This window comes from Sinocyclocheilus rhinocerous, unplaced genomic scaffold, assembly GCF_001515625.1.
Source record: "Sinocyclocheilus rhinocerous isolate Xijiao unplaced genomic scaffold, SAMN03320098_v1.1 scaffold1686, whole genome shotgun sequence".
Classification (NCBI taxonomy): Eukaryota; Metazoa; Chordata; class Actinopteri; order Cypriniformes; family Cyprinidae; genus Sinocyclocheilus; species Sinocyclocheilus rhinocerous.
Genome location: NW_015658988.1, coordinates 74,015 through 84,264, shown reverse-complemented (window position 1 = coordinate 84,264; position 10,250 = coordinate 74,015). Strand labels below are relative to the sequence as shown.

Genomic DNA, 10,250 nt, shown 5'->3' with positions numbered 1-10,250 from the left:
TATATATATATATATATACATACACACATATACATATATACATACATACACACATACATACACATATATACACACTCATTTTGCTTCCTCCTTTATTCATTTGTTGAATTAACATGGTTAATTAACCACTATTCAGTAATGTTTTGTATTCCAGAACCATATGTTGTCCGTAAAAGCAATAGTTATTGAGGGAGAATAAAAATAAATATGATTTCAGTTTATATTTTTATTGATTTTAATTTTAACATATTAAGTTAGAATGGAGTTAGATTATTTTAATATATTAATAATAATTTATTATTGATTTAAATACTTAAAGGGATAGTTAACCTTCAGTTGCTGGTCCCAATTGACTTCCATAGTATGGAACATATGGAAGTCAATGGGGACCAGCAACTGAAGGTGAACTATCCCTTTAAGTCATTTTGCTTCCTCCTTGGGTTTGCTGAGGCTCCCTGGTCGAGAAACATTGGTCTAAATCATATTTATTTGTGATTTTGCCATAATTTCATGGAAATGCTATTAATGCCTCACACTAAAAAGTAGTTTCTGTTACCTTCCAACATGGAGGTAAATCACATTCCTTGTATTTCGTTTTTGCAGAAAACCACAGACTGGAGTCATCATTTCAGAATCACCTTGTGCTCAAAGTTTTGGTGGTATGCTTTAAAAATTTTTTCTTCTGTTTATATACTTCATATTTTCAGTCTTGTAATATTGAGCATTGAATTGACTTGCATGTAGCGTTTTACTATTTTTAAAATTCTTTTTACTTCTTTAAATATATTTGTGCCTGTACTTTAGGGTAATTTTAAAATTGTGATTTCAGTGCCTATATGATTATATTTAAAAATCATTAGTAACCATAAATGACTGGAATAGTAGTGGAAATGCATTGGTCTAAAGGTGTGGGAACCCTGGCTTGATTAAAATAATGCACATTTCTGAAGCGAAAATTTTTTATTTTAAAAATGTAAAAGTTTTAATTATTGGATGTTTTGTTTGTTTCCAGTTTAACTTCGTAAACTGCTTTGCCTCTCTCTTCTATATTGCCTTTGTCATGCAAGATATGGTGCTTTTGAGACAGGTCAGTATTTCGGACAAAGCTCAGCTGCTTTGACAAGCAATATATCAAGTGTAGTTGAATGACTTAATTACAAGATGCCTTATGGTTTGAAATGGAGGTAAATTGTCTCTGTGTGTGGATCATCAGAGTTTGGCCACTCTGCTCATCACCTCTCAAATCCTGAATCAAGTGATGGAGGCCTTCCTGCCATACTGGCTGCAGAGGAGGAGGAACAAGAAAGTCCATAAGAGGATGAGGAGACTGATGGGTGATAAAGAGCTCCCCCTGCTGGGACAAGTTAAGCTGGAGACCGAAATGAACACTTATCTGGTAGGTCCCAGTAACTGCTATCAGTTTAATTAATAAGCATAATTTTCAAAAATATATAATTTCGTGAACAAGCACTTTCCCCTAAAGTCCACCTAAAATGCTAGTCTGAGTTTCTTGCGCCAAAACATCATAATTTAGGTTTTACATCACCATTTATGTCCCTTTCTGACCTTTAAATTTCTCTGTAGTAACTTCTCTGATCTAAAATTCTCCGATCAGGGCACATTCGACGATTACCTCGAGCAGTTCCTGTTGTTTGGCTATGTGAGTCTGTTCTCCTGTGTGTATCCTCTGGCTGCTGTGCTGGTGGTGCTGAACAACATCACTGAGGTTTATTCTGACGCCTTCAAGATGTGCCATGTTTTCAAGCGTCCCTTCTCAGAACCAGCCACGAACATCGGGGTGTGGCAGGTGAGAAGTCTCACATCCAGAAGAGCTGATAATTTACTGTACTTTAGAGAAAGCTTAAGAGACAGAAGAAATGTAAAGAGCTATAAAAACAGAGTTTAATCTGATAAACTTCAATAACAGTACAAATGATTATTTGAATCATCATAATTATGCAACTTGTCATGGATGTTTGTGTTAAAAACAAATCCAGACGAAAGGTGCTATTATAATATTAGCAATCTAAAATGTGGCCTTTTTTCTTTAATATTGATTGTTTAAAGGTTCTTACAAAAATAGAAATTGTCATTATTCATTCTTATTTATGACCTCATGCCCTTCTATTCCATATGCTGTTGTTTTGTTTGTGGAAAACAAAATGAGAAATTGAGAGAAGTCTTAGCAGCAGCTCTTTTTCATACAACATTGACCATCAGAAATCATTCTAATATGCTTTTATTTGGTGCTCAAGTAACATTTACTATTAATATCAATGTTGAAAACATTTGTGCTGATTGTTTTAATAGAACAGCACTGATTTATGTTTTTTGTAACAATGAATAATAATAATGTAAAAAAAGAATACAAATATTTTTGAACAGTAGTGTACATGCTTATCTGAAGCCATACGATAGCATTGTGTGATGACAGAATTTTCACTGTTGGGTGAACTTGCGTGCAAAGGCCCATGAACGAGGGATTTGGCACAGTTATACTCATATTCATGTGAAATTGATATCACACAGTAGTGTACAAAGTACACAAATCATGTACTTGAGTTAAAGTACAAATGCTCCAATAAAAATATAAGTACTACTTTAAAGTTTTTCTTGAGTAAATGGTACAAAGGTACTTGTTTTTAATGTACTGAAGTATCAAATGTAAAATTCCATAATTTATTTATTTATTTAACGTGATATGCTTCATCCTATTACTCAGAATACCTCTGAGTCAGAACTAGTCATAAGGAAGATTAGTGGAAGCAGACATTAAATGATCAAAAACATCAAATCACACCAGTCTCTCTTATATATCTGATATCCACTTGCATGTGTGAAAAATAATGTTAAGCATTTAAAGTCATTTAGACTAAATGTCTTTATAAGAAACATCTGTCTGTCCCATTTAAATGGTACTCTATGTTTACACACCAATGTTATTTTAGTATTATTATGTACTATTATAGTATTTGATAATATTTTGAATTAGCTTTTATTTTTTTAGATTTGTAGTTTTCATTTTTATTTAGAGTTTTAGTATTTTTGTTATGTGCCTTTGCCATTTTTATTTATTTATTATAAAACGGATAGTTCCGGTCCTTGATTCTGATTGGTTGACCTGCGTTCGAAGCTGTTGTAAATTACTCTACAAACATACACCTTTGTTTACTTTTGTGTGTTGCTCGGCAACCACTTTGTTGCAACCACAGCCGTTTCTGAGGAACTGCATTGTTTGGCGGAAGAATAATGTTTTTATTAATATCATTACACTTTATTTGCTCTGTTTTATTTTGCGAAACCTTACTACGTATATGGAATAACCATTTTATAAAAGATGTAAGGCCGTGGTTTACAGTGAATTTATAACAGCTTAGGGGGTTTTAGGCACTGTAAACCACGGCTTCTTGGGGCTTATTGCTTTATTAAACTTTATGTATGTATTTATTTATTTATTTTCTCACACACACACACACACTTACAAAAACAAAACTAACATTTGGTCTTTTTATTCTTCCAGTTGGCATTCGAGACGATGAGCATTATCGCCGTGGTGACCAACTGTGCCTTGATTGGTTTATCCCCACAAGTGAAAGCATATTTCCCTGAATCAGACACTCAGCTGATCCTCATTGTGGTGGCAATAGAGGTAACATATTCTTCTGTCCTTACACCATGATAACCTATAACCTCCTTTTGCAATGGCCCAAATGGTCCATAAGGTGGAGTCAGTGAGTTGTTTTCATTCTGCATGTGAGTGTATGAGTGGTAAAGGGTGCTAAACTTGGCTGTAGTCCTTGTTTCCTTAACCGCCATCCTAGTGGTTTGGATAATGCAGGAAACATAGTGTATTAGACTTTGTCAGTTTGTGTAAGAGAAGAATCCACATCCCCACTACTGTGGAGCTCCAGTCCATGTGGGTTAACGTCAGAATTAAACAGGAGGTTCAGTAAAGGATAAGCTTCGCTTCTAGCCTCAGGAGACCCACTCAAAATAACTGACCCAAAGCATGGAGAGAAACACACACTCACGCACAAACACACTAGAGACTTGTGTTTTTTGGGGAAGAGAAAATAGAACTCCTGAAATTCTGTGTGAACCTGGTGGGGATCTGGGGAGGAATTCATTGTGCCATGTCTTGTTTTCGGCTAATTAAACTTCGCAGTAATCACTGGAGTTGTAATTAGGCCATACTGATTCACGCACGGCATCAGCGTACCATGACAGAATTTTAAATAAAACTCAAAACCAGGAGTGTTGTGGGAATAGAAAAGTCTTTACAAACCTCAAAAGCAAATGGCTGGAGTCTTTCAGGTTTGTGTGTGGCTTTGTTGTTTCGTTCTGCAACATTAAATCAAGTAAACTTAATCCAAGTGGACTCAAGTCAGAGAAGATATGCATGTCAAATCAAAAGCAAACAGTAGTGTTGTCGCCTCGAATGGGCTGTATTTGAAGTTCTAATTCAGATTGATTGGATTGAGTTTGGCTGCTCCTGCTGGTTGGTGTGAATTGATTTGTTTAGGGCTGGTTCAGCTGGAGTACTGGTATGCTGGCTACACTGGAACAGCTGCTGTCAGCTCAGGTCACGGCAGGTCAGCTCGTTGCTCCAAATCAACTTTGTTTGTGGGTGAGTGTGTGGCTACACTGTATGTCTGTATCTCTGACGTGTTCATTCATTTCCTGTGAGGGTCATGGCACTCATCAACCTTTCATTGCTTGGATGGTAGAGTAGAGGATGTTACATTAGAACAGTTGTGTAATCTATCTATCTATACAATATACAAAATTATATATATATGATTTCTAGTGCTGGGCACCAATTAATTGCGATTAATTGCATCCAAAATAAAAGTTTTTGTGTACATAATATATGTGTGTGTACTGTGTATATTTATTATGTATATATAAATACACACACATTCATGTATATATTTAAGAAAAATATGTTTATATATTAAATATATTTATATATATATAATATAAATTATATGAATAGAAATATATACATGTAAATATTTTCTAAATATATACTGTATGTATGTGTCTTTTATATATACATAATAAATATACACAGTACACACACATATATTATGTACACAACAACTTTTATTTTGAATGCGATTAATTGTCGATTAATCATTGCCCAGCACTAATTATTTCATATCTTTTTTACTCAGGTTCAGTGTTATTTTTTTGCCTTTGTAGAGCAGAATAAAAGTGAAATCATGAGATTCAATCATCAGAAATTGAAGTATGGAAATTATGTAATGAATAAACCCATTATACCTAACAAAACGGTCTTGTTTACTTGACCTTATAATTATCTAAAAAAAAAAGAAAGAAAAAAAAAATAATTTTAAGCTATTAGACAAATAAACAAACAAATACATAAATAAATAAGATCAGGAGAAACATACAGTCATGTCTGTCCCAACTTAAAGGGGTAATTTGATGTTGCTAAAAAGAACATTAGTTTGTGTATTTGGTGTAATGAAATGTGTTTATGCCGTTTAAGGTTCAAAATTTCGCTTTCACAATGAAACACACAGCGCCTTCACAACATGGCGGCCGTGGCAGCGGCAACAACAATACTACAGCGAGAATAAAAGTTACGTCTTCTTTCTTTGCGTGAACATTTGGGCGGCGTTATGCAAATCTTCCCATGACGTAGATATGTGGTGGCGTGTTAGAACGAGCCGTTTTAGGCAGGCGTGGTTGACTCTTAATTTTATAAAGAATATTTCTTTGGATTTGAGACTTTAGTCTTTGCACCTTTACAGACCTTCTTTATGCACCAAGAGCTTGTAACACTCCAAAGAGAAAGGAAAAATTTTAATTGCATCATATGACCCCTTTAATAATTTTTTTATTCATTAATTTTATTGAAGGAAAAAAAGGCTTTTGAATTGCCATCAATGGAGAAAACTGCTTTTTGGAACCATAATAGTGAAGTTATGGCATCTACCAGGTTTCTCTAACTGGACAGTGTTAACCAGCCAAAAACCTAGAACCCTTGGGTCTTATGTGTCAACTTTTAGCTGAATTAGTGGCTTGTGTTTGGGGGCTACCTAAGGGACGGTTGTAAACCTGTTTGGAAATACCTATAAAATTTGTATGTCTGGTGCCACAGATGATTCAGAATTATACACTTTATCTTTTATTAATCATGTTGGACTTGACACTAAATTGACTTGCATTCATTTACATTTACTTTATTTAATTTTAAAGGTATCAATGGGGGAAATATTTGTTGTATTAAAGAAATGGAATCTTAATGGCGTAATGTTTTTTTTATATTGTACAAACTGTATTTCCTATCCTCTTAGCCTACCCCTAAATCTTGTTTCCTCATGGGGACCAAAAATGTCCCCACAAGGTTTAAATTTATGGGGACATTTGTTCCCCATAATTTAGAGAATACCAGGAACACATGCACACATTCTTATGGAAGCCCGTTTCCGCCACTGAATAAAAAATAAAAAAGATAATTGCGACTTTTTATCTCACAATTGTGACTTTTTTTTCTCAGAATTGCGTGATACAAACTCGCAATTCTGACTTTGTTTTCTCAGAATTGTGTGATATAAACTCAGAATTACAAGAAAAAAAGTCAGAATTGCGAGTTTTTATCTCTTCAGTCTTTCCCCCCCCTCAAAATTGGACTTTAACTCGCAATTGCGAGTTTGTATCATGCAATTCTGACTTTATAACTCGCAATTGCGTGTTAAAAAGTCAGAATTGCTAGTTTTTATCTCACGATTCTGACTTTATCACGCGCAATTGTGAGTTATATCACGCAATTCTGTGAAAAAAAGTCAGAATTGTGAGATAAAAAGTCGCAATATGCTTTTTAAAATTTTTTATTCAGTGGCGTAAACGGGCTTCCATACATTCTTGCATGTGTGGTTTACGTGGACATTCCATTTCTATCCCCTTACACTAACCCTAACCTAAACCTACCCCTTACAGAAAAGTACTGGCAATTTTTTAATTACAAAAACACAGTTTAGTATGTTTTTTTAAGCCATTTGGTGTACATTGACACAGGAAGAGTTTATGTTGTAGTACCCATGTCATACACATAACGTTTCACATAACGGGTCTTCATTCTTCCATCGAACGGTAAAGATAGAGCATGGCAAATTTTCCTAGCCAATAAACAGGGTTATTTTTGTAAAAAAAAAAATCAAACAAAAAACCCCCTTTTATTAAAATAACTAAAACAAAACCAGAAATAAAATAAAAAACACTATACAGACAAAAACACACAAAATTATAATGGAAAACGGAATAAGGGATAATGGAAAATATTATAACAAAATAAAAACTAATTTAAAATATTAATAAAAATTATCATAGTATCTTAATGATACTAAAATAACATTGCAAGTGGCTGATCTGATAATGAGCATATTCTTTTATTAGCTCTTTTTTAAATAAATTGGTTATTGATTTAAGTCAGTACTCATTCGCTCGCTCGCTCACTCACTCACTCATCAGTCTGAATGCTTCTTCACTGAATTTCCCTTAAATCAGTAAAAATGGATTGCTAGTTTTCATATGACAGTGTGTATTTTAGATGTGAGTTTTGTTGTAATAAATGTGGTAATTTTGTTCAATAGAAATATAATAATATATTACCAAAAATATAATTATTTTATTTAGTAAGGACAAATATTGCAGGCAAGGTGCTTTCTCAGAAGTGATAAAATATTTGTTAATGGAATTGTTAAAGCACCAGAGTCTATAAATTCAGGATTTTACTCCTTAATAGCTATAGAAATTCTCTGTCATTAACAACCGTGTGTATGTGCACATTTACATAGAGCTCACACACTGAGTAGAAAGCAAGTCACATTCTCTGTCTGTTATGCAGGGCGCTTCTCAAGGCTGTCTTTCTATATTTTATTGACCCTGTTAGTTCATTAAGTGGAGTGAGAAGGGATTGGCTTTGGATCAGTATGCAGAGGGGTAGGGTCTGCTTCTCATCGACTGCAGAGTTCTGTGTGATGTATGGATCGCTTTCAGAAGTAGTAATACAATATCATATAGTCTGACATGACAATATGATATATACCAACAGAGCAGGACAGGACAAAGGATTAAATCGTTTAGATTATTGCAGCATATTATGGCATTAAATTATCTTATTGCAAGATGTTTTATAATGACTGATGAAAAAACAAATGTGTGTTAGCTTACTGGCCACTCAAGATTCCACTCTCAAATCTCTCATGTTCAAAACCCTAGATATGGCTTAATTTCTCTGTCAATGTCAGTGGGATTTTTTTTTTTTCACCTGTTTTATCATCTCCCCGAGAAAGTATTTTTGCTTACAAGAGTAATAGCATATCTTTCCTTTAATAAGCCACAGAAGATATCATTCTGAAAGTCATAGTTCACCCCAAAATGAAAATTGTCATCCTTTACTCACCCTCAAGTTGAAAGCTGATCGTAACCATTGACTTTCATTGTACGTAAAAAAAAATACTGTGGAAGTCAATGGGTATTGTCAATTACATTTTCATGTATTGTCAGGCAGGTTTGAATGGCTATTTTTCCCTTAAATGAAATCATTATTTCAAAACTGAATTTTGTATTTATTCGGGTTATCTTTGTGTAATATTAAAATTGGTTTGATGATCTGAATCATTCAAGTTTGACAAATATGCAAAGGGGGCAAAAACTTTTTCACAGCACTGTAGGTCAATACACTTAAATCAAAATGTGATATGGATTACTTTTTTGTGAATATTAATCTGCAAAAATACTATTTAAATATAAATCCTGCGTGTTCTGCATGTTTCTGTGTGAATGAATGGCGCAGACGTGCGGTTTTTTTTAGTACACACATACTGAAGCGTGCGTGACGCTCGTGGTGTTTTATGAGTACATGAACACATGAACATCACTTCAGGAGCATTTTACCATTTCTTTTGAAAAAAAACTATCATCATATCATATACAAACAGAAATTTAAAGGTCTTCACAGCAACCCATCAAAATAAAAGTTCGGTTTAACTTGAAGAAATTGTGACAGAAATATATTACTTCTGCTACTATATTACTACTGAAAATAGTAAAATAATTATAAATACAGTATTTGGGGGAAAAAAAATAAAATGGAATTTGGGAAAAAATAAAACCGATTTGATAGGGCCCTATTATTATAAATATGATGTCTGTCGCACAAATGGCGCAATATTAGTTACGTTTAGAAGTTTATACTGGGGTTGTGTTTGTTCAACCCTGTGAGCAATGATATATACTGTAGATATGATGGTGCTTAAATACAGGAAAACAGGATTTGTTGTTTTTGTTGCATATGTGAGCAAATAATCTCTGTGCACTCAAAGGTCATCTTTAAAATGATGGGTAATGCAAATGTCCCCTCGCTCTGTTATCTTTTCTTTACTTTGCTTTTGTGTGCATTGTTACTGGCTCACGGTGGAATGAATCAGAGAGGTTTGTAAGAGTGTGAGTGTAGTCATTGCTGGTATTTCTCAGAGCCATGACTGCTGCCTATTTTTGGGCCATTCGATACTCAGGTAATTACACGATGACATGCCTCAGAGAGCAGTAACTAGGCAACAGTGTAGCCACGGTGACAGGAGATGGCTGAGGATCAGGAAGAACTGAAAAGCTTGATGGTAGGGAGGCTGATTGTGACCTCTGAGAGGAAGAGAGAGAGATTTGTCTGCAGACAGATGTTTTTTCAAACATTTTGCACTGTTTTAGTTTCTATTTCAAATCATTGCTGTTCCTTTGAACTTGCTATTCCTCACAGAATCCTGAAAAAATTAACAGAGATTCCATAAATATATTCAGCAGCATACATGTTTTCAGTATTGATAATAATAAGAAATGTACCTTGAGCAGAAAATCAACAGGTTAGAATGATTTCTCAATCATGTGACACTGAAGACTGGAGTAATGGCTGCTGAAAATTCATCTTTGCCATCACCTGAATAAGTTACATTTTAAAGGGGTCATATGATGTTGCTAAAAAGAACATTATTTTGTGTATTTGGTGTAATTAAATGTGTTTATGCGGTTTAAGGTTCAAAAAACACATTATTTTCCACATACTGTCCATTATTGTTTCTCCTCTATGCCCCGCCTTTCTGAAACGCGTCGATTTTTACAAAGCTCATCGGTCTGAAAAGCGAGGTGTGCTGTGATTGGCCAGCTATCCAGTGCGTTGTGATTGGCCGAATACCTCAAGCGTGTGACGGAAATGTTACGCCCCT

At 34.4% G+C, this 10,250-nt stretch overlaps 1 protein-coding gene across 2 annotated transcripts in view; it reads left to right on the top strand.

The window, feature by feature from the left end:
* LOC107723075 (anoctamin-10-like) overlaps positions 1 to 10,250 on the top strand; it is a 39,174-nt gene that overhangs the window by 11,086 nt on the left and 17,838 nt on the right. For both annotated transcript variants that reach the window (XM_016531579.1, XM_016531578.1), the window contains exons 8-12: positions 604 to 659; positions 1,013 to 1,087; positions 1,214 to 1,396; positions 1,616 to 1,807; positions 3,521 to 3,649. In XM_016531579.1, coding sequence (XP_016387065.1) covers positions 604 to 659; positions 1,013 to 1,087; positions 1,214 to 1,396; positions 1,616 to 1,807; positions 3,521 to 3,649 — 635 coding nt within the window. The remainder of the gene's footprint in view (positions 1 to 603; positions 660 to 1,012; positions 1,088 to 1,213; positions 1,397 to 1,615; positions 1,808 to 3,520; positions 3,650 to 10,250) is intronic.